This window comes from Corapipo altera, unplaced genomic scaffold, assembly GCF_003945725.1.
Source record: "Corapipo altera isolate COAL_440 unplaced genomic scaffold, ASM394572v1 2c, whole genome shotgun sequence".
NCBI lineage: Eukaryota > Metazoa > Chordata > Aves > Passeriformes > Pipridae > Corapipo > Corapipo altera.
In genome coordinates, this window is record NW_020884923.1 from 1813862 (window position 1) to 1839037 (window position 25176).

Below are 25176 nucleotides of genomic sequence, written 5' to 3' on the forward strand. Positions count from 1 at the left end.
CAGGAGTCTTAAGACTCTTGTCCATACTTTTGAAGAGGTCTGGACAAGCTATTTAAAAGTGTTAGAGAGTGAGCAGCTTTTCAACCAGTGTGGGTTTGATGTCACCCCATCTGCACACCTGTGGTTTCGTTGAGGAGAATGTCCCCAGTGGAAACACAGGGACTAGGCAGGGAAAACTACATCTCTGGGTGTTGTGTGTGCCAACTGGCAGACAAGTGCCCCACATGGTAAATGACAGGATGAGACCACATGGGTGTATATCATATGTAGCATCCATCATATCCAAAGATAATCCGGCTTTTGGGGGCAGATTGTGTCCCAGATACCCTTCAGGACAGTACCACATCTAGTGGAAAAGGCTGTGCCCATTTGGCTTCTAGCCTTCTGGCAGCACAAGAAATCATGAGGGTGCAATACAATTTCACTGACAGATATTACAAGTCTCTGCTTATAACTGTTAATCACCAGGACAGTGATTTTTACCCATATCATCATGATACCCATCGTGTCTGGAATGAGTTTTTACCCACTCCAGCATGTAAATGCAGGAAAAGAATGAACATCGCTAGAAATTTAACCCTTGAGATGCAAGATCACTTTAGAAGTGATACATGAAGTATTGTCTGTTGCTGAAAATGAATGTTTCTGTGGATGTATTTAACACAAAACTAAATATAACTGGATAAGTAATTTTACCTGTGTAGCAGAGAAAACATCAGTGAAATTTAGCTATAGGGAATAATTGCCATGGAATAGAGTTTAAAGGCAGTGATGATATTCATGCAAACTGTCCAGATGAACGACTGGGTTCCTGCGTATGTGCACAGTACAAGGGGGACCAGGGCGGGTGGCTTCAGCCCTTGGTGGGGAGAAGATCTCTTCTACAGTGTCTGCAATGGACTGTCTATCAACACTGTATTATTGGATGTTGAGTGTCTGGTGCATCAGATGGTATAGCTGTGAGTTCCCCCCTTCTCTGAGACTGCCAAGACTACTGGTATCTTGCTGTCTCAGTGATCATGATCAATTTATATTTTAGAAAAAATAATACAGCTTCAGTGTTGATTCAGAGCACCTACTCATCTTGAGATCTCATATACCCTAGTGGCTTAAGGCGTGTTCCCTCATGTCGATGTCTTCAGCAGGAGTGGTTTAAATCCTGGTTTCCTGTTTCCTAGGGGAATAACTGCAGAAAGACGAGCATGGCAGATACTCCACTGGCTGTCTTCTAGAAGGAGGAACATTTTTGCCTACCTCTCCAAGTAGTTTCAGAAATGTAAACTCTGAGTGCAGTTGCATTGCCACAGAGGCACAAACTCCTCCTAAGCTCATTTGGCACCCTGGCTGCATGGATTCACTTTTTCCTGTGCCCAGAAATCCTGATGGTCCATGGGAAGGATGCTGGAGTTTGTTAGACTGTGTGAAGTGTTTGGTGTTGCAGTGACAACGTCCAGCAGAAAATCTCAAGAGGAAGGAAAAAATTCAGTGATCATTGAGAGATGGACAGCAAAGAGAGTGCTGGCAGCTGCCTGTTACATGGTGCGGTTAAAAGAAATGAGTGTACTGTTGTTTGGTAAACTGAACCCTGACTGGCTGTGCAGCAAGTGAGACAAGAAGCATTAGTTACAAGAAATGTATTACTAAGAAAATGCATTAGAATTATTTTATATGAGCTAAGGGTTCACAGGCAGTATTTTTTCAGTTCTAGCTTCTTTTAACATTTGGCAGATAGCTTGTAACCTTTCTATTATGTGTTTAATACAAGGTCACATTAACTTTGAACAGTTCATTGGCCTGCTGGTGCATCTTCTGTTATGTGGGAGGCTGCCCACACAATCTCATATTGAAAACTGAAATAGGCCGAGAGATCAGCAACATTCCATCTCTCTCAAAGCCTCTCAGAAGGGCTAGATGTTTATGCTTTGAGTGCTGTACACTCTGTCAAACAGAGACCACGGTTTCCCTGTTATAAAATACTGCTTTACTGGACAAACTAGTGGTGCTCTTAGCTCAGATCATGCATTTCTTATCTGTAAAGAAAGAACTAAATAGTTCTTTCCATAGAAAGAAACCTTTTCTTTCATAATGTATTAGTTCATGTAAATACAAACTTAGGTTAACCTGAAATAAGAGGTTTTAAGAGATTTTCCATTCCAAATACTAGTTCTCACCAAGATAGGGAAGGATTTTTTTTGTGTGTGGATCTCTCTTGGTCTGCCTTGAATATATATAAATGCTGGCAATAATATAGTCTTTCATTGTCCTGGCTGTAAATGTTTTCGTCTTTCAATGTGTGTAGTGACTTCCAGACACTTTGGAAGCTGTAGATTCCTGGATTTCAACATGAATTACTGTTACATCCTCCTTCAAGTGAATGGACCAACTAAACGGAAGTCAGCCTGTAGAAGAAATAACTGCTGAGTGTTGCGTGTGGGTGACTGACAATTGTAGCAGGTGTTGAATGGGGTGAATTTAAGAAAGACAGGTAGAGAGCCCTAAAGGCAGTGGCCTACTGCTGAGGTCTGTCAGCACATTTTGATCTCTGTGAGAACTGAACCACCTAACCTCACTTTGCTCATTCGTTCACAAGCAGAATACATTATCTACTGATAGTAGATATAACCCTGTTATAGCAGGGCTATAACAATTCGTGTTTAAGGATGTAATGGGCAAGGGTTTTTTAGGAGAAAAATTTCCAGCAGCATGCTAGGCTCAGTTATAACAGGGCAAAGCTCCAGTCCAGTCTCATTTGGTGCAGGACTCGAGCTAAAAAATGTTAGAGTTACCTGGTCAGAGATAGACTTCAGGGCAGCCTGTGGGTTGCCATCTGGCTACAGTGTCAGGAGACCTGTTTTTCTAGGTATCACTGAAATGTCTGGTGATCTAATTCAGTATTAATCGTGCTACTTACGTTGCAGTGATTGTGCATAACTTCAAGATTAAATACATTGTCCCCCCTCTCCTTTTAAGAAACACCACATTCCACAAACTGCCCATTTCCACATTTTCCAAGACAGTAACAATTTCAAGTGTTGTTGTAATCCCCTTTATTAAACTCAATACCATATTTTTCATTCATTTACACATCCTAACAGCAGGAGTTTAAGTGGTGTGTTAAGCCTTTCTATGTACATCAAAGCAACATGTAATTTTCATTTCCATTTTACTCAGTGGCTTCTAAATCTAGAGGTGATAATTGTTATTTGCATTCTAATTATGCCTCAGTTGAACCAGAGGCTTTGCAATGATCTAAAAACAAAGGACATTTTGTGGCAGGATCTGGTGGGTTCTTTTGCTCATAAAGCTCCACATGACTTGAGAAAGACCTAAGATTTGAAAACTAAAATGTAGGACAGATTTCCTTAGTAAGCCATGTGTTTTCTTCTCCCCAGGGGATGAGCGCTCCCGGGAGTCTCCAGCCCCAGCTGAAGCACAGATGCAAGCTGGGGCGGAAGGCAGTGGAAGGGTGAACCGCTGTTGCTGGAAATGCTCCGTGACACAACTCAAGAAGATTTTCTGGGGTGTGGCCGTGGTCCTGGGTGTCTGCTCCTCTTGGTCAGGTTCAACCCAGCTAGCAAAATTGACCTTTAAGAAATTCGATGCACCCTTTACTCTAACATGGTTTGCAACAAACTGGAACTTTTTATTCTTTCCTTTGTATTATCTTGGACATGTTTTTAAGTCAGCTGAAAAGCAGTCTCCAAAGCAAAGATACAGGTATGGAAACTCGTTTTTAATCTTGTGGCTCTTGCATGCTGCTCTACATTTAGCAGACGTTTTGTTCAAATCAGTCAATTAAATTGAACTTGTGTTTGCTTTCCTCTCCAGGTTTGTTAAAGGATGGACTGAGTTCATTGTGTGTCCTATGCTAGGTGCTATGTTATAATTCCTAATATGATTTCACTCCAACAGTGAGAAATCCAGATTTATTTCCAACACATAGAAATCATGTAATGAAAGTCCACATTTTCTGCAATTATTTTTCAAGAGTTTTCTATTCTAAACCTCTGCAAACATATTTTTTTTTATTAATATCTCCTTCCCCTACCCACAGCTAACTTCTGTGGCAGCCTCTGAATAAGCTAAGTAAGCTTTTCTTTTCCAAACTTGGGACTAGAGCAGGGCCTTGAATAGCTGAGTGAAAAGTGCTGCAGTATTTTCCTGGCACTATGCCCCGACATCAAAGGCCAAGCTCTGATCCCAGTTAAACTTGAGCTGTTGTGTTTATTTCCGGGAGGAAGCACAGTCATAACCAAAGGCAGCACTTTGTCTTCAGCACACCTTGTCTTTATAGCAAGCCAAACCCACAAAGCCTGGGGCACTCATGGAAAGCCCTGAGTGCCCGTCCACTGTGAGGGGCTAAGGATGCTCTGGCTGCATGAAGGACTGCCTCTCAGTGAGTGCTCCCTCAGCTCAGCTCAGCTCATCTCGTTTTGGCCTGAGAGGTGTCTGGGACAGATGGAATGACTCAGCCATCAAGATGGCCCATGTCAGAGAGCTTCCCCGATACGTGGAAGGATGTGAACAACGTTTTCCCCTTCTGTTACACAGTGGGGCTCATAGCCTTTTAATGAAGTAGCTCAGAAAAGTAAACAGTAAGAAGTACACATTTCTCAGCTCCCAGCTGCGCAACAGCAAGGTGGAAACTTACTGCAGGAAGAATCTACCAGGCTACTGCTGAGATTTTGCTGCTCAACCATCATTACAGTTTCTTTATCTTCTAAATAATTTGGGGCTGCAGATAAAGGATATCACCATCCACTGCAGATTCTAGAGCAGTATCCAGAAGTTTTAAAGGCATCTTTATAAGATGCCATGTTTCCTGCGCTTTAGTCTTCAGGTTGGATTTGTTGTTTACTCCACAGCAAAGTTGCTTCCTTCAGAGATGAGAGGAGTATGAAGGTTACAGAAAGCTACAGTTTAATCTGAAAACAGTAACAAAATCTAGCCCAAAAGCAGCTACCTTTTGTTTCTTTGTTTTTAAGTATTTTTCTTCCCAGCTGCTCTCAGATAATGGTTTAAATACTGCTGAATTCTGGGGTGAGCGGTTGTGGTTTGCCAGATCCCTGGGGTTAAAACCAGAGCATTATACTCTTTGTTCCTGCAGTAAATTGATACGGTTGGTAGTTTTATGTCTTCCATTTAATTAAATGATGGCTGAGTTGAAGAGCAGGTGCAAGCCCTGCAGCCTATTTGGGATGCAGGGGAACATCATTAGCAGTAAGCTTGCCCAGTCTTAGTAAAGAATGTGCATTTGTGTATCTGACCAGCAGATTGAATAGGTTAACTTACAGAGTTTTTTCTGGGTGTCAGGGTAGACTTGTGCATTTGGAGATATGGCTGTGGTTCCTAGCTTTGCTGCAGATTTGTTCCATGGTTTGGAGCAAGTCACTGCAGACCACTGATTTTCTTGTACTCTCTGTTCTTTTGGATGAGAAAGTCCTTTAGGGAGGAGGGAGGACTGCCCCTTACCATATGTTTTCATAGCGTCTGCCTCAGCATGTCCACTGTCTACACTGAGACCTTTCAGTGGTGCTGCACTAAGAGTTACAGTGAAAAGAATCACGATTCATCTACTTTCTCCATTACAGCTGAGATGCATGCACATCAGAAAACCCAAGCATTGAGTTCCAGTCTCTCCTCTTAATTATTCCTCCTTTTTGCATATTGTGTTTGCAAATATAAAGACACATACAGAGACTTTGCAGCTCTATATGAGGCAGTACCATCTTCAGGAAAGCTTGCGCTCCAGGTGTGGTTGGACACGTTAGGTAGACATTTCATGGACTTCTGGATACTTAAAAGAAGACAATTCTGACCTGGAGCTGTAAAGAAACTGGCATAATCACTTTCTGCTGCTTTTATCCTTTACTTCCATCTATATTTTATATATTATCTGAGCTCTCTGGCAGGAATTTAAACAAGATAAATGAAAAGTTGGTAGTGGGAGATGGTGGAAATATGATATCTAATTCACCTTAGCAGTGAAGCAGTAAAGGAAGAGATTCTCAGATCTTGCCTACACAGGTTGCTAAAATCCACAGGCACCTGGTGATTTTTGGCCGCAAAGCTCCCCAAGGACACCTGCACAGCCACCTCCTCCTCAGCAGGGCTGGGCAGCTCAGCCTCCCCTCCATGTGGCACAGGCAGTGCCTTCACAGTGCTCCTTCCTCAGGACACCAGACCCGGCAGGTGTGCTTTGGGACACCTCCCTGTACAGTTACAGAGCATGTAAAGAACAGCAACCACTAGGAAAAATATACAGAAGGGGGATCATAAAATGTAGCGACAGTGAATAGATTATATGGTTTATTATGGTTTTAAAATTTCTGTTGTATCAGACTCATGTATGCTATGCTGTAAATGCATGAATTTTTATGTTTTGTAGTCTCACAGACAAACATACCTGTCATGGACATGAACCAGTTTCAAACTACACAGATTTTTTTTTCCTCCTTACGTAAAATAGTAGTAAATTTGCAACCAAAATTTTGTAGTGGTACATTGAATGCAAGAGCAGGTTTATTCAGTTTCTTTATAAGATTTTGAGTATTAGGCCACAGGCAAAGTATTTATTAAGGATTTATGATTGACCCATATTGCATGGTAAGGAGCTTTCTGTTTAAGCTGAAGTAGACTATCAGTTGTGTCCACAACATGGGAAGAGAGTCACTCTTCAAAGCAAACCAGAACTCATACATTCACATCCAAACTGCTCTAGGCTCACTGTGCAGCTCCATCAAATGCCAGAGTTGTGCCTAAGTGTAGACAGCTCAGGAAGAACTTCTCCCATGGTTGCTACCAAGAATGTCATGCCCTGTGGCACGGAGCTGCATGTGCAGGAGTGGTAAAAGAGCTCTGGCAGGCCACAGAAGAGTATGCCAGGTTCAGCTCACTAGCTTAAAATAAAATTATTATAACTAAATTATTATTCATTTCAACCATTGTCCAGTCCAGAAATAGCACATCCAATGATTTATGCACCTAATGGATCATTTAAGAGTACTTCATAGTTTTTGCTTCCAAACTACTTTATAAAATGACACATTTAATCTGATGTGCTATCCTTCATCATACCTACATTATTAATTTATGAGGTAACATAAATTAAAAGCACTAGGGCTTAAAACACCCTGGCTACATGAAAGATTAAATTAAAACCTCTGTAAGATATTGCTTAGCTTTCCATATCTTTAGGCAGGACAAAACACACCTTTTATAAAGATTGACCCTGTGCGTGCCAGCTGGGGGAATAACAGAGGGATGCATTCACATTTTAGAAGGAGAATACATCAGAAAGCCTATTTATTTTGATGGTATGGTCTTACCAAATGATTTTTTGAGAAGGAAAGGACAGGACTTTCAGGAATGGTTTGCATGATTATTTATTTATTTCTTTATCATTTAGATCTTGCTTTTATTTCATAAAGCATTAGGACTAAAGAAAACACCAGAAGCTAGAACTAAATGTCTTCTCAAACCTTGAATGCACCTGATGTGTTGGGTGAATGAATCATCACACATACCTGCTCTGATCTGCAACTATGTTTGAATATATTTTACAATGTTCTTTTTCACTGAATCATAGTTTTGTCTCTGTACTGCCCCCAAATTAGCTGCCACTAATTCTTAAGAATTTGAAGATTTTTCTTTGAAAATAAAGAAAAAAGTTGCAAGTATCACCAAAGTATTGTTATGCCCTTGAACCTGAACAAAAATACTGGCACAACAACAGTAGAGGACTAATGTAGTAATCACTCTGATTCACCAGCTCACTGGTGAGCCCATTATATGCATATGGGCTCAGAATCAAGATTTGGCTCTTCAGTGGCCACAAAGTTGCAGTGTCATAGCTTGACTTGAGGTCCTGGAGAATGTGAGCCAGTTTCTAAATGTGTTTCACATGTGTTTCTCCTACCATGGAAGAGACAAGACACTAGCCCAGCACGCCTAGTAATTCAAGGAGCTGAGTCCTGACTCATATGAACATGCAACTCACTGCACCATGGGTACTGCCCTCCTCTTCTGCAGCAGGCAGAGAACCCTGCCACGCAGCACTAGTAACCAATGCCCTGGCCACAATGAAACTCTAAGGAGAAGGAAGGTCAGAGCCTGATTTGGTGTGACTGGATGGGTTTTTACTCTTGATTTTCCTTGTTTTGTGTTCATGAGTGTCTCTTACCCAGCAGCATTAAAATGTTGCAGTGTGGTTAACTTTTGGCATCCTACTGAGTTGTATTACTACTTAGGTGGGAGCTTCACCACCAGAGCAAACAGCATTAAGAGACTCATAAATAAGCTATGGAGGCATTAAGACATGACAAGTACAAGTGTTTTTAGCAAATGTCACCCAATGAAGCATGTTTTCTTTCAAAAAACTTCAGTTTATAAACTCTAATTGTCTAATTCAGTACATTATTCTTAAAATAATACCTATTTACTTTGTGTTCCTCAAAATAAAATCACTTTACAACTCAAGTTCACATTCACTTCGTGGGGAAAATAAAAATAATAATTAGGAAAACCAACTAAAGAACAAAATTAACCATTGAAATTCTTACCCGAGTTAGACAGATAAGAGTTAGGAGTAACTCCAGATTAGACCAGTTTGATCTTTGCAGCAATCTGTCAGGACTTACCTTTGTGCTTGGTATCAAAGCAATTAATTAAAAGAAGATGTGGCTATTGTGCAAGAGGTTTATGGTATTCGTAGTCATCTCTGTCTCTCCCACAGTTGTCCAAGCTGCTGGTGGTGTTGTGTTTTTGATGGACCACTGTATCACCTTTCAGACTGCTTTCAGTGAATCTGCTCATTTCTTCCAGGGGTTCTAGCTGAAGACAAGGTCAAATTGTACAGTTAGCAAGTAGTAGCATTAGTGAAACTTTCTGCTGGAACAGTGTGGTGCTTTTGGTAGTGGCAGTGCTGGTGGACATCTGTCATGGAGCATTCATTTGAGCTTAGCTCAAATTTGAGCTTAGCTCAAATGAAACCCAAGCCACAGAGCTCAGGGTGATGCTGTTGTAAAGTTCTGTTTCTCAAGTGAAGTAGTTCTCTCTTCCTGATGAAACCTGTGGTAGCTGCTGTTTCTTTCCTTTGGAAAAGGAAAGTGTATCCCCCTGGGATGTGGGATAGGTGTGTTGCCACCCCACAAGAGTTCTGAAGATGGCTTTTCACTGCTGACTTGCCATAATACAGCCTTGCTGCACAGTTGCCAGATGATTGCATAAGTCGTCATTTCAGCAGCTTCCTTGGGGAGACTTGTTTTCTTAGGTGATTAAAGATTAATGTCATGGTTTCTTGCTCATAAAGTCTCCTGAAAAACAAAAATTTCTCAGCTAGCTGTCAAAAATATGCTCTACGGGCTGCCTGTTCTTGAGAAAATAACAGATCCAGAGTTTTTCTAGAGTAGCCTCCTGTTCACATCAGTCTCCTCTACACCCTGAAGACAGTACCAGGGGTTAGATTAGGGAGGAAATGCGGCACAGCTAGCTTCTCAGTGTCATACTGGATATTCTAGCACTGCTGGCTTGAAGCTGAATGCCTGATTTCCCCCCAGAATGCATGGGGAGAGCAAACATCTACAGCGGAAACACAAATGTGAGGCATATAATGTAAACAGCAGGAAAGGATGAGGAGAAAGAGAAAAGCTATTGGTCAAACTCACTGTTGTTGGGTGCCCTCCACCTTCTCAGAGTCTGGTACATAACTAGAACTGAGATACTCCTCCTCTTGATGTCTTCCATTGAAAAGCCTAAAAAACTGCTCCTGGACCGTGGGGAGGACGTAGTTTTTCTCTCCCTCAAATGGATAGTATGGGAGCTTGGTACCTACATTAGACTCATGATGTGAGTGACTGGCAGAAAGCCACAAAATTAATGCCTAAGTCCTAACTTCTCTGGAGGTAGCTTTCACAATGGTAAGCCTGTATGGTGGGCTCAGAAACGTAAAGGTGGCATTTATATGCTTACCTCCCTTTCTAAACCTACCCCAGCTTTTACATCTCCTGGAAATACCTTGAAGAGATTTTCTTTAAAATTCTGTTTGACTAGTTTGCTAATTCCTTCTATTCAGGTAGCTAGCAATGTTTCTGAGAGCTTGTGTCTAAGCTTTTGTGAGAAAATGGTCATGGGTCCTTCTTTAGGAAACCAGTCCTTTCTAATTTAGCCTCACAGTTTATACTTGGAGTTTGCATTTATTTTTCAGGCCATGATGTTCTGGAAAGCTCTTAACATTCATGTCCTGTAAAAAGCTTTCCCTTAATTGGAAGATACTTCATCTCTTGAGAATCACTTCTTCTGGGCCTTTAGACCTTTGTGAAATGTTAATTGAGAATAAAAATTGTGTACTTCCTGAACAGGAGAAACCCATGTTCTTTAATCTTCAGACTGGTTTGCAAAATCATTCCAAGGATGATTGAATTAAGTGGTGTCCTGTAATTTTTGTCTTGTTGTTCCATTACTTTTGTCTTCTCTGCTGTGGCTTGAACAGATGCTCTAAAATAATTACATTATCTGCCTCCTACGAGGTAACAGTGCTTGAGGCAAGGACTAGAAAGAGAAGTAATTGTTCTTGCTACCTGCAGACAGGGCATGTGATATGAAACAATGTATTTATGTAATGGCTTTTGCTTGGAAAAAATATGGTGTCTTGCAGCACTGAATGATCTCTGGTCAGTAGTTAAACTGCATTTCATTAACAATGCCTCTGGTTAGTAAAGCAAGCTGCCAACTTCCATATTGCTAGGGCTTTTCTCAGGAGACCTCAAGAGGAAATCCACCTGTGCTGATCTGATGTCTCTGCACTGACTGCGACCATGCAACAAAAGCAAACCAGGCTGAAGGGACCTTGGTCACCTCCTTCCTTTCCTGCCTCTAGGCATGACCTGCGCACACAAACAGAAAAGTAGCTGCATTTTATGGCTGATAAGGGAAAAAAAGGGCAGGGAAAAGAGTGTGTGATCATGTTTACTGCATAGAGAAAGAAGGTGAAAGCTGAGGATTTGCTTTTTTTCCCAATCAACATAACATGGAAGAAGATCTCACAGATGGTCTTTTTGTGGAATGTATTTTACCTTGGTCACCATACGAAGTGACCCCTAGTGCACAAACTCATTGAATAGGAACTATCCTGGACAGATTCTCCACGGTGTTTACAACAGCAACAAAAACAACAACAAAAAAAAAAACCAGGAAAGAGTGATAAGGAATTCTGCTTTTTTTTTTTCCCAACCCAGATCTGTGTCAAAATATCTTGAAGGCATCTACCTTTAAAGCTGCTTTAAAAAAGGAAAGTGCATGTATGGCAACAGACTGTGTAGCTATAATTAACAGCTCTCAATAAAGACAGATGATATAGAGAGAAGTGTTGGAGGCTGGCAGTACTACAGAAGTGGAAAAAACCTTTTTGTCCAGCTGCCTAGTGGTTATGGATTGTGTCCAGATTTCCCAGGATTGTTTGTGTTTGTGTGAAAAGGCAGTTTCATATAAATGCACACGTACCTGGCTGAGGATCTTGTTTAGTCCAGGTCTCCAGGAGCTGACCACCTTTGCTTATTAGAGAAAGCTGTAACTGGTAAAAAGGGAGAAACAGATAAAGGTGAAGGATGGCAGCAACATAGATATATGAACAGAGCATCATAAATTGAAAAATCCTGTCAAGCAGCTACATAATGTTATCTGTGAACGTTCATGGGAGGAAGGCTTGGAGGGAAATAATGTTGAAGGGCAGACTGGTTCATATATGTACTCACACACTCATGTACAACCATTTCTGTGTTTTCTAATGCTAGAACACCTTTCCAAATAGTAGCTTCTTGCCAGAGAATCTGATCCAAAATGGGGAAGGCAAGTAAAATCTAGTTTTGTTATGTTGTTTGCCTGCTTTGGATGGCAATTAGTGAAGACTGCTTCTCTTCAGCCTAACTGTGGGAAAGAAACAAGCCACCTGTTGGTTTGTTTGTCAGTCCCTCAGGTCAGGACTGCAACTCAGCAAGTTTAAATGAAAGAGCCTCGTTTACTTTATGACCTTATGGTCATTGCCATATCATTTGGGTCTCTTGTCTAAGTCTACTGTGGCTGCCTCATCTGCTCCCTGTTCCTTGAATCTCCAAGTGAGCGCTTCCCAACCTAGAGTTGGGGTTGTGGTTTGTTAATTTATAAATTGTGTTCCTTCTCTTCGGGGCTGGGGACCTGTTTAGTCATTTACCGAAGCTGCTCATTTCACTGCTCCAATGTGTCCTTCGTGTCTTCAAAAAACTTCCACTGCCGCAGCAAAACATTGAGATTCCTGCAGAGGGAGTGGACCTCTGGGAGCCTTATGTGAAAGATGGCATCCCCTCATCTCTTTCAGCAATCACGAAAGTTAAACCCCAGAGGTCTCAAGTCACCGTGAACGCCCTTTCATTGACAGAGTAGTATTAACCTTCATGTAGTACATTGCTGAGATGAGGCACCCTGGATGGTATGAGTCTAGGTTCATTTGCTAGAGGAGGACTCTGTTCCGCTATGTCGTCTGGCATTTGCCCTTGCATTGCATCTAAAAAAATGTTTTGCTTCACTGAAATACTGGGGGTTTTTAACTTAATGCTCTTCACTGTATCTATTGTAGAGGCCAGCCAGGCCACTTGAAAATTGTATCCTGCTTTTTCTAGCTGAAACTACAGCTTTCTTCACTAGTCTGGCTTATTATGCTTTCAGCTGAAGTACATATAGATTTCCAAGTACAAAAAGATAATTCTGCTCTGAAGAAGTCTCCTATTCACTAGCCCACTAGAAAATAGCAAGAATTTCACCTCTATTTTCAGTACGCTTTAGTACTACCTGGAAGAAAAATGAAACTACAGCTTTGTAATGCTCTCTGATCTTTTCGCCATCTAAAAAATGGTGCTCTTGTTAGACCATTTCACCATGATACCCTGAACATCAGGTCATAGAATCATGAAGTAATTCTCGCTGCTGGGGATCTGGGGAGGGAGCTCTAGTCCAACCTGCTCAGTGCAGAGCCACATCATATCTGCTTTATTTTGCTAATGGTTAGTGATCTGCAGACACTGAAGGAGACATAACTATTATTAAATTTATGTGTGCTTCATTGCATCTTTTAATGTGCTGTCTCTAGGATACCCTAAAATTACGTGTACCAGAATGTATTGCCATGGATGGTACCCATTCTGCTTCTGTTTGCCCCTTTTTGCCAGAGCCACCTTAAATATTTTTTCTGTCCTCAGGCAAGGATATGTTGATTTATTTTTTATTAACATTGAAATTTAAAAATAAATGGTATTAAGCCACTGTAATGAGAGCTTAACTTATTTTTAATAATCAAACAAATTTGCACCTAGCATTTTCAGTATTTCATTAAGTTCTCTATATCAGATATGATGGGTCCAGGCAGCACTTGACCCTATCTGGAACAGCTCCACTGAGCCCCATGGCAACATGCTGATTTTGTTGTAGAATGGCAGGGATGTTAAAGATCATCTAGTTCCAACTTCCCTGCCATGAGCCAGGACACCTTCCACTAGACCAGGTTGCTCAAAGCCCCATCCAACCTGGCCTTGAACACTTCCAGGGATGGAGCATCCACAGCTTCTCTGGGAAACCTGTTGCAGTGCTTCACTATCCTCACAGTAAATAATTTCTTCCTAATTTCTATTAGAGAAGGGTCTGGCTCAGTGAATATTAAAAATATCAAGTTAACAGCTATTTAGATGTATTTCGTCTGGCAGAGAGAAGCTCAAGCTTTGACCAGACTGAAATTCACCCTACTCCTCCACATTTGTTTTTAAAAAGTGGCTTTTGATTCTGGAGAACTGAAGTAGGAAAACATAATGTTGAAAAATAGTGCCAGAAGAGAATACAGTGACATACAGCCACATGATCAGCTGCCTTCTGTTAACATACATGCAGACATGCCCTTGCTCATTAAATTTTTAGCAATTAAGGCAAACCCTTTGAGAATCTTAAAGCATTTAACAAAGAGCTCTATTGATTTCATAGATTTTTTCAGACAACTTACAAGACTATGCTCTTCTGTAGTTCCAGATAGTTCCTATAGTGCCATAACTTTCTGCCTTGCCTCGTTCCACGTGGATTTTTTGGTAGGGTTGTACTCTTGATCACGTAAGAGGGATAACTGTAGGGGGATATTTCAAAGGTCAGCTAAACCATGTATGGATAGGGGAAGGTGAGGAAAGAGCTGAGTGGCATCAAGCAGAATGAGTGAGGTGTTTGAAACGGGGGAGGTAGTTCCTATTAGTGTGCCACTGAGCTGTCAGGAGACTGAAAAAACAAGAACCTGAAGGAGTGGTTAGTGCATGCTTGGACATCAGAGATGGTGCGCCAAATGTGGTGTTTTGTGAAAGCAGGGTGCATGAGCTCCACTGAAATGTAAGATTCATGAGTGATAGTTCTTGCAGCTCTTCTGAAAGCTAAGCTGAATCAATAATTCCTATATGATTTCAGTGGAGAGTGTGCTTACCATAGTACTGCTCATGTATTGAGTTCTGTGGATAGCTGCAGGCCTGGGATACACCAGGGCTTGGTTTGGCTCAGCAGCCATCTAAGTTACAGGAGTCCAGATAAGTCACTCAGAACAACCTAGGGAAGATTTAATCATACCAGCAGCAGTTATTTCATGTGTTAACAGATTTGTTTCTTAACAAGAATGAATGTACAAATAAAATTTGCAAAACTGCTAAAGAAAGCTTCTTAGGGTCTTTTCAAAAGCGAGCAGAGAATTGGCTTTATTTTCAGGTAAGCAGGAGTCATAATGAGGACATTCCTCTTGCAAATCATGCCAGTTTTATGTATAGTTACTTGTGGACCTTACTTTTGGGTGGTAAGTTGCAAACTGTTGTCTGCTGCTTTATGTTTCTTGAGGTTTGTTTTGTTTTAAGGATTAAAAAAAAAAAAATCAACAAAAAACAGCTGGCTTTCCGGATATGTTTGCTGCAAGAAACCAGAGACAAGTGGTTTCGAGAAACTGGAGACAAGTGTGTTTCCTCCATAGCAATTGTGCTAAAAAAATCCTGTTCTCTTTGTCAGTGTGTCTTCAGACACCTTCCACTATTATGCTGGTGGTATCTGGAGTCTCAAAAAGCCTTTCTCTAGTGTAGAACAGTGAAAAACCACAGATTTTAGGCACACGTAGAAACATGTCACTAGGGATATTTGAGAGACAGATGACAAATAAAGTCTTGGTATCAATCTAATGTCATGGTCTAAGTGTGCAATAACAAATTATCCTTCCTGTAGTAACTCAGCTACTGAAGGCTACAGATGGGTTTGCCTTCAGCAAAAAGCTCAGCTTTTGCATGCCTTTGGGCTAACAGCCATGACCACGCAGCTCCTCTGCGTGAAGCATGCTGATGGCATCTACTAGATGTTGTGCAGCTGACAGGAAAAGGATGCAATAGTTCATTAGTTTTGTCATTCTGTTTAATTCAGACATTTTCAAAAGGAATAGCACTGAAAGCTTTGTAGTACTGAAGGTGCATAATAATTGCATCAAAATTGCCCATCTGTGGCTAAAGCAAGATAATTGCCTAGGCGTATTCACGTTTGCAGAAGAGATTTTGAATAATAAGTGTTTATAAAGCTCTTCTGTCATCATGTTATCCAATCCTCACCAGTGAGCCAAACTCTCAGTTCATTTACACTCTTTTCAAACCAAAAATATCTCATGTTGGCACAGCTCTGAAGTGGGTGAAGATGAGAATCTGAACTAGTGGAAGTCACCTGAAATTGGCTCCCAGCTCCCCAGCAACATTTATGAACCAAATTAAAAGAAAGTAATCAGGAAACCCTGCTGATTCCTTGCTAGTGTTATTTTCTGTATCTTTGATAATTAATTTGAGTAATTACTAAGGTTTAGGAGTGCCAGTACTGATTTCCAGTGATGCTGAGTGGCGCTCCTTCCTGTGGAGCAAAGTTTGTCAAAGGGTCAGAGCCACAAATAGGCTGAGACCTATGCCCTGTCCTGCAAACAGCCATAAACATGTATGTGTGGTTTCCAGCAGACACTTCTCCCTCCTCAGGAGCCTCTCTTCTCTCTCAGAGGTAAAGCCTGAGTAAATCCATCCTCACAAACACAGACAGGCCAAAGATATGGCGGGGACGGACTGGCAGCAGCAGGTGAGATGCGAGCCCATCTTAAGTAGGTTTATCGTGGCTGATCTAACCTACTCCTGTAGATAAGCTCCTTAGCACATACTCAGCTCACCTAAGCCTTTGCACACAGTCCCTCTGTGCTTGGCAAAATGCAGAAAGCTGAAAGACATGTCCTAGTTTAAGTGCATGCTTACCTGGTCAAACCCTCCTCCACAGGGACTCGGTTTATAACCACCGCCATGGTCAGGTGCTCTCTCTTTTTCTGGCAATTAAGATGCAAACAGCACTGACCAGACAAGATTTGTTGATGCAACTTTGTTGTCTTAAGCTTCTCCAAGAATGAATTAGTTAATTTTTCCATTAGACTTGGTACAAATCATGCTGATGTCCTCAGTAGGCCTGAGTGATTCCTAATAGCTGTTTTACAGTCTTCAGAACATATCTCATGCCTCTCCCATGCTCACAAGTGACTGGAGCTGCTCATTCTAGCCAAGCACTACACAGTGAACAAGTGTGGGTGATTTACAATGAGATGGAAAACTTCTCCAGCTAGATGCCAGGTTCACCTGCTTTCTGCCAGTGCATACCACTGTTCTTTCTGCATGAACAGAGGAGCTGTCATTCCTGCTTTGGGATCCCTTCAGCAAAATAGCCTCCCCCATGGCCAGCTTGCCCTATAGATCTTCAGCTCGTAATTTCTTGGCATTGTAGTGAGATTTCAGCAGGCTGTACCTCCTGGGTAGCCCAAACATGGCCGTGGCAAAGCTGACTCACTTTCCAGCCCTGGGAAAGTAGCCAGCAAGCCTAGGAGATAACTAAGCTGGTGTCCCCAGCCACCTAGAGCCCTGCGCATCTCAGAGGTGCTTTACCCACCTGCATTAGTGAGGTGCTTCAGATCCCTTCCCTGCCATAACAGAGCCCTGACAGAGGAGCAGCACTCTTACTGCTAGGGATCCAGAAGACAGTAGGGTAGCAAAACAGGCATCACCTCTGCCAGGTTTCTGAACAAATGGTTTCACCTCAGAGGCTGAAACCACATTACTGTTGTCACTCTTCCTGGGAAACAGTCTGAAAAGAACTTCAGACATGCCACTAAAATTAGTAACAATATGAGCTACTGTTCAGTACATTTTTCTGTCTCTCAAGGGCTTCAGCTTATTGAGTAACCTCCCTCGCTCTCAATTTCATCACAGAACGTTAAGTTTTGAGAAAGGGCTGAGTTCAAACACTGAAGCTCTTTATTCTAGTTGTGTAGGTGCAGTATTGACAGAGCCAAATTTAACAGATCCCCCAGTGCACATTTACAGTAAAACAAGCCAGATTTTGTGATGTGTACCTTGGAGAGAAGAGGAGAGGGGGATGACAGGTAGGGGTATCACAGGGCACTGTGACTCTGAATTACTCCATTGCTGAGACTCGGTGAGGTGTCAGCATATCTTGGGTAGCATTTTTGAGGTTCTGCTGCTGGATTCTCTATTCTTACTGAAGACTGTGGTGAAACTGTAATGATTCAGTTGGAAGGAGTGGTGAACCAGTAGTGAAAGCTGTTGGAAATGTCTCCTTATGGTGGTTTTCATATATATATGTGTGTGTGTATATATGCACCATTTGAATACACATGCTGAACCACTTTGTCCTTCAAGAACAGTGACATCCCAGAGGGGTAACAGGCTGTTTTACTTTTGACAGTCTTCATACAGTGTTCTGCAGATCAGTAGCTCTCCTGTAAACTGCAAACTATTGAAAAAGAAAGGAAAATGAAGCCACAGATTTTGTGCTTTCTAGCTCTAGGGTAAATGTGGGGTCGTGCCTTTGACTAGGGAGGAAGAATCCCCTTGCAAAACATGTATCTTACGTTGTGGGTCTTGATAGCACAGCACAGACTCCAGGATCAGACCCCAGTTTGTTTTCTGAGGGAGCTGACACCTGCATTCTCACAGCAGGAAGGAGGCTGCTCATTCTCAAGCATCTGTCTGCAAAGCACTGCTTCGTGCTGCTCCAAAAATCCCTTCCTCCCTGCCTATGAAAAGAACCTGAAGCCCCAGGAGGGGTACAAAGCACACCCAGCACTCAACCACAAGCCTGGTGGCTGCAGCACAGGGTGCCCTGACTGGCTTAGCACCAGCCCCCCCCTCACCCCTGGCAGAGCCCCAGCTGTGTGGAGGGACTGGGCTGCAGGATAAACTCTCACCTTTATTTATACACTGCTTTCCATCCCAATCGTGTTCAGTATAAAATTAATGCCCTCAACAGACATCTTGATTCTCCATCCATGAAAATTTAAAAAACACCCTCAGCTTTTGGTACATGCTTCTTTATCCATAGCCATACAAAGAAACTGTTTCTACTTCCAAAAGGCAAAACACCCCTTCAAAAAGGTTTTCTACTCTCTCCTGGACTGGAATCCCACCATGGCTGATGCCCTGTGCAAGAGACACTGTGCTTAACCTTCCTACATCTATTTTAAGATGCAAATTTGATCACCCATAATTCCTTCTGATATCTGTGGGTGATGACAGTCTTCAGCCCACTGGAAAAGTCGGTGCATTAGATACCTGAATATGAATTTATGTCTTTAATTTGGTATGATCCTCCTAGGATTCAGTGTGAAAGTGGAGTAATCCAGTAATTTCTTGCAGCTTGCTCATTTGTGCTGTCTGTGGATTATTTGTCAAAATTTTTTTTTACTATGTTGATGAGAAATGTAGTCAATCTCATTAACACTAAATCATTTGTCTCTGTCGAATTACTTTCTAGGATGATCTATGTATACATTAAATGTGATGATGAGCCATCTCTAACGCATAAACCTCAATTTTCAGAGATCTCTGTGTATACTGTTAAGTTTCAATATCAGCCTCACTTAAAACAAAATTACCCCATTCTGGCAGTGAACATGAGTAAAGATGGATATGGGAAGTTAGCAAAATAATGGTTTATTTGTTATTTCATAAATTATACTCCATAATTAGGGAAAACTCTCTTTTAAGAATGCATTGACCGTGTACCCTAAACTTTGTGTATTCATGTATGTTACATGTGCTATTGATCATGAAGAGAGGTTAAATATATTTTTACTGAACAAGCATAGCAATAAAAATTAATATCAAACTCAAAGAGTAAGTATTATTAGATAGATTGTTTTTTCACTATGTACTTTCAAGATATTATTCCATGTTTTCGTGTTGGGCAGCTGACATATAATCTTGAAGCTGCCTTCTCAGCCTCTCTCACATGCTGGGATTATTTTAGTTTATGGCTCAGCCCACCTGCCAACTATTTCAGCTACTGGGATGCAGTGAGCTAATTAATGCATCCGTCATCTTACACATTCTTCAGATGCCATGAGCAATAAGGAGACTTAGCCTTAATCTTAGTATTACTTTTTCTCACAGGCTCATGGTTCAAGGCTCTGTGGCTTAACTCAAACTCATACACATTTTCCTCGCTGAACTGTTCATTCATATATTTTTGTTCTCTATTTATTGACTTCTAATTCCCTTCCTCTCCTAGTGTGCATGCTATATTAAATCTCCATTATCTAAGCCTTTGTCTCATTTTCCTTGCACACAGCCATGTAAGTATCTTTATTGCTTAATATTTGTATGAAATTAGCATCCAGAAAATCCTGACCTGCACCAGCTTGTACTAGGTGCTTTTTCAGCAGGGAAACAAACACAGCACCTGTGCTACAGAATCATCTGTCAAGGTTGAGGCACATATCTGCTAAAATCTGCTCTTTTTCATTTAACTGGAGATTGCTGACTTCTGCAGCTCTGTTTGGCACGTTGAGGAGGAGGGGCATGGGCCCACAGTATCTGCCAAGGGAAGGCTGTGCCCAGAGAAGGGCAACAAAGCTGGTAAAGGGGCTGGAGCACAAGAGTTAGGAGGAATGGTTGAAAGGGCTGGAGTTGTTTAGCCTGGAGAAAAGGAGGCTGAGGGGAGACCTTACTGCTCTCTACAACTACCTGAAAGAAGGTTGTAATGAGGTGAGTGTCAGTCTCTTCTCCCAGGTAGCAAGTGACAGGATGAGATTAAATGGCCTCAAGTTGTGCCAGAAGAGGTTTAGATTGGGTGTTAGGAAAAATTTCTTCACCGAAGGGGTTGTCAGTCATTGGAACAGGCTGCCCAGGGAAGTGGTGGAGTCACCATCCCTGAAAGTATCCAAAAAATATGTGAATATGGCACTTGCGGACATGGTTTAGTGGTGAACACAGTGGTGGTACTACATTGACAGTTGGACTTGGTGTCTTAGAGATATTTTCCAACCTTAATGATTCTATGATTCTTTGATTCTAAGGCTGAACAGAAGAATGAGGACATCAGGGAGATGCTTTTGTCACCCCTGCATGGACCTCCCCACAAGCCTAAGTAACAAAGTATGTGATGCAGTAGCACAACCTGGCAGGTGAACAGGAAGGGAAATAATTACAAATTTCCTTATAGATGGAGATAAACCCAGGATTTTCAAAAGGCCCAGTTCCTGTTCTGCCTGAGATCTGCTTTCTGTCAACATAACGCCTCAGTCTCACCCAGTTCATGTCAGAACATGATGTAAGGTGTCCAGATCTTATTAATGACAGTGAAAAAAGAAGGCCTAAGTGAGCAGCAGGCAAATGGCAAGTCTAACTGTGAAGCTCCCCCAGAAAATTCGTGGCACTGAGCTCAGCCTGGCTTAGCTGGTTTAACCAAAAGTAGTTTATGAAATCCAAAGTCAAAAGAAATCTGAGTCTTAGAAAGATGTAAACCTGCTTTTTCAGATAAAGCCAGCAAGCTATTTGCTTAAATTAATCCATGTCTGAACTTAAACTGAGGTAAGTTCTTATGGAGTATGTAGGCTGTGATACATCCCCAGCAGTAATTCTGTTAAATTTTTAACACCCCCTGCTATACATGTGTAAGGATTCACAGGCACACTGAAACAGGCCAGCTAACTGCTCCTCTCCTCTGCTTTTAACCACTTTCAGAACAGCACTGTGCCTCCTCCTCGCGTGCTTTCTGTTATAAACCCAACCATTTTCATTTCCCAGACAATCCACTGTAGGTGGCTGCAATTGCATTAACCATAATTGCAACCAAAGGGTCTCCAATCCAAATTATTTAGCACATTCTGATGTTGGCCTCTGGAGCCACAGATCTGGGAGAGGGCCAGAAAAGCCATTTTACAATTATAATCTAAGTCATGGGCTTTAAAAAGAAGACAGGGGAGGCGCACTCACAGGGCAGGCATTAATCATGGCTAGATAAAGTCCACTCCTCTCCTAGGTGGCAAGCTGCAAGGTTTCAGCAGGAGCTGACTCCTGCTGCAAGGACACCCGATGCTTTTTCCCCTCATAGTGCTTTTACCCTGTAATAGCAGGGAGCAGATTTTTCACTGCTCTCTGTGCAGCTGCTGTGGAAGCAGAATGGATGCTGGAAGCAAGGGTCACAAGGTCATTTTCCAAAATGAAGGAAGGAATAAGCATGTCACAGGAGTAGAAGATGGAAGACAAATGAGCCCAGTAATTTCGTATTTGGCAAATACTTGGCTCTCCTCTCTTCAGCTCAGCTTTCAGAACCAGCAAGCAGGAGGGAGGCTCATTGCACAGCCCTTATTGTCTCTCTCAGAAAATCACAGTCCCACATTCCCTGTAACTCCCTCTACCCCTTTAATCCAGGAAGATGACATAAACTGCAGCTGTGTGTCACAAAGCTATTTCATTCTAGCCAAAAGTGAGTGCTGTAAAAGTGGATGTACTGCACGCTTTACTGATGCAGATTAGAAGGAGCTTGACTCCTCTAGTCAAAGAACAGAAAATACTTTTGTGACTTTAATTTAGGTACACAAGGGTCTTTCCTAATATTCTTAGGTTTTATTTTAGAAATCTTATATCAGAAATGGATTTTCATCTGTGCTATACTCAATCCCATGGTATCTGAGCATCTAAATGTAAGAAAACTCTTTTAACACGCACTATTCCAGACACTTTCTTAAAGCCATTACCAGAGGCACATCAAAATGTAATAGCACAGAAGCAGATAATGGTCAGAACATTTCCAGCATGAAATGCATGATCTATTATGATAAGGGAAATCCAGGTTAAAAGCTGTCATTTTCATTTGGCAGTTTCAAATGTCACAGTCACATTTCTGAGAAATCCAGATACCATGTTTATGAGTCATGTCGGGTTTACTGTTAGCAGTCAGTTTCTGCCACTTGAAATCAAAGGCTCTTCTTGCAAGTCTTCTCTTGCTAGACAGTGTATTTTCACCCTTGATAATCTTGATTCTTCCTCTATCTGCTACACTAATTCTCAGAAGGTGATGATACTGTTTTCTCTCCAGGAATGTAGTCTTAGAGAATCCCAGTCACCTTGTGGAACAGCACCATCACGGCATGGATGGATGGTTTCTTGTCACAGGAGGAGGCCCCAAATTTATGAGACCAAGCATGCACAGTGCACTCCTAGGGGGTGGCAAAATCCAAGCTAAGCTGTGCAGATAATCAGGAGTTTATGCCAGTGACTCATAAAAGGCGATAGAGAGATACTTGGGCTCTGCACTTACACCTAAGCAGTTCAGAGTGCTCTAATTAATGAAATTGTAATTAATTTTCACTGCTGCTGAACTGCAGGGAGCTGCACTTGTGTTACAGGCTGAGTGAAGGTACATGGCTAATACATCGAAGGTGGATGAAGCAGGAGAGCCAGAAGAGAAAGACAAGAAAGTGGCAGCTTGTTGTGGGGAATGGATTTCTTCAAGTGTGCTATATCCCTGGTGACTCCACTGCCAGCAGCTGCCAGAGACAGGAAGGGCTTGGCTGGACCCAGGCTGGTAATTTCCGTGTGGTCCAGGTCCATCCCTTTACAGGTATCTCTGAATGAATGCTTTACTGACACAGATTGGGCAGAGAAGGCAGGGAAGGTTTATGCTGTATTATTATTTCAATAATTTTGATCCCAAAAAGACAAGTATGGCATTTGGACCAGCAGATGGGCTTTCCAGTTCATTAACTCAGGAGTTCTGCATCTGGTTATGAAAAGTTCCTGTGTTATTACTGTTGCAAATAAGGGCTCCTTTCTGTTTTTCAGTCTTTCACAAAGTAAATCTGTATGCTCAGCAATGGCTGAGTTGAAATCCTAATTTGTGGATTCACATCCAAGATCAGGATGGCACATAAATACACTAGTGAGGCACTAACTCACTCCTCATCAGGGCAGTTTGCAAAGTGCTTCTCTGCACAGACCTGTTTTCTTTGCACTGAGGTTCACACAAAGCAGAGCCAAAAGCAACAATTTAGTAGGCAATAAAAATATAAAAGAAAAAGAACAAGTACATAAAAAATGTCACTAGGAAGGAGAGCAGTGTGTGCTGTAACAACCTTATCCAAACCACACTGACATTCCCCCCACACATGCACAGCCATGACAAGACCCAACTGCTTTGCATTTTCCTACTTCTGTGGCACCAGATCCTGGCCAGAGAATTTTGGTGCTTCACTGCCTCTTACCTTGTAAGAGTAAAATCTTAAAAATATAAAATATTTTATATAAATAATTTAACATTTTAAAACACACAGATAAGCATAGTATCTGTGAAAGGCTTCAGACTCAAAACAAATTTCTGCCTTGCCTCTGAAGAACAGCTGTGTTTCCCATCCAAACACATAAATAATAATGGTTAGCATCCTGTTCAGAGGAACTCTCATGGCTTCCAGCAGTTTTTAGTCACAAGTACCATTTTACTCCACCATCTCAGCTACAAGTCTGGTTTTCACATGTGGCAGATCTGAAACCACCCTAAGTTCTGTTTCCTTCTACTTCTTGAGTATGTCTCGCCACTGTTCTCATTTTGGTCTTTCCAGGGACTTCAAAGGGATTTCATTTTTTTATAACCTCTAAGCAGTATAATCACCTCAGTGCCCTAAACTTTTTGTTTACTTGTAGAATGAATCAATTTCTATCTGATCTTTCTCTTTTCTCTTACATTTCTTCTCTGTTCCTTTTAACATTGTGCCTGCTTTACTTCATCTTGAATGAAGCAATTGAGGGCTAATAACCCCATTAGGTATTTTAGTTCTTATTTTCTGTCAAATGAGGATGTCAGCTGAAAAGTCCAGAGTGGGACATTGACAACATCCAGAAGAAATGTCAATGCCAAATGTGGCTTCTCTAATACTCAACAGTTGAGGCACAGGGGTAACCCAATATGTGCCGCTCCACACTTTCAATAAAGCTACACCATTCTGGAATTCAGATGAGCATAAGACTTAATAGCTTTGGCAGCTGACACCTGTTTTAGAGACATGATCTGACCAGTGCAACAATATGCATAACAGGGGCGGTGCAGTTCTTTGAATCAGTGGAATTGGTTTGCTGTTTCTCCTTCTTCTGGACCCCAGGTTCATACCAGCATCAGCAGGCAAGGCTCTCATGAAATTTGTCATTCCTGCCACTGTTGCTGTTTATGAGTTGCTTCATAGCTCTCTTGTCAGTGGCCACATCCCAGAGAAGATACATATGGGCATGTGTTTTCTAATAGCATATCCCTGGAGATACCTTTTCCACCCTGTGCATACCCAGCCCATAGGCAGCCCTTTCTCCCGTGCAAATGACACATCTCTCAAGGAAAGAATCAGTTGTAGCTCCTTTGGAAATGGAGGCTGCTGGCTTCAGTGGAGGAGGAAAGGCAACAGTACTTCTAGAATTCTGAAACCTCAAGGGCTTTTCACCTGGAGTGTCTGGGAAGTTGCAAGGAGATAATGGAAGGAGCTGGAAATTTTCTGAACTGCCAAAGCAGACACGAATCATGTTCCTGGAGCTGCTCTGTGATAACTCAGTATCCTCCTTTTCTTTGGAGTGTATTAAGGAGGAAAGCTCATGGCCTTCAGAATGATGGAGCATGAAACTGAGATTCATCCTCTGAACCATGTAAGAATGCATGCCCCATCAATCTATTTGCTTAAAAAGAGCTTGGAAGAAGAATCATGAAGATGTAGACCCCTCAGAGTGTAAGAAGACTGAAAGACAAATGTGGTTTGTATCCATCCTCTGGACCTGCCTCTGGTGCTCAGAAAGAAAATGAAGC

The 25176-nt window shown here is 41.8% G+C and overlaps 1 protein-coding gene across 2 annotated transcripts in view; it reads left to right on the top strand.

Annotated features, from left to right (window-relative positions):
* Nucleotides 1-25176, top strand: part of SLC35F3 (solute carrier family 35 member F3) — a 170914-nt gene that overhangs the window by 122026 nt on the left and 23712 nt on the right. For both annotated transcript variants that reach the window (XM_027657389.1, XM_027657390.1), the window contains one exon: nucleotides 3393-3717. In XM_027657389.1, the coding sequence (XP_027513190.1) occupies nucleotides 3393-3717 (325 nt within the window). The remainder of the gene's footprint in view (nucleotides 1-3392; nucleotides 3718-25176) is intronic.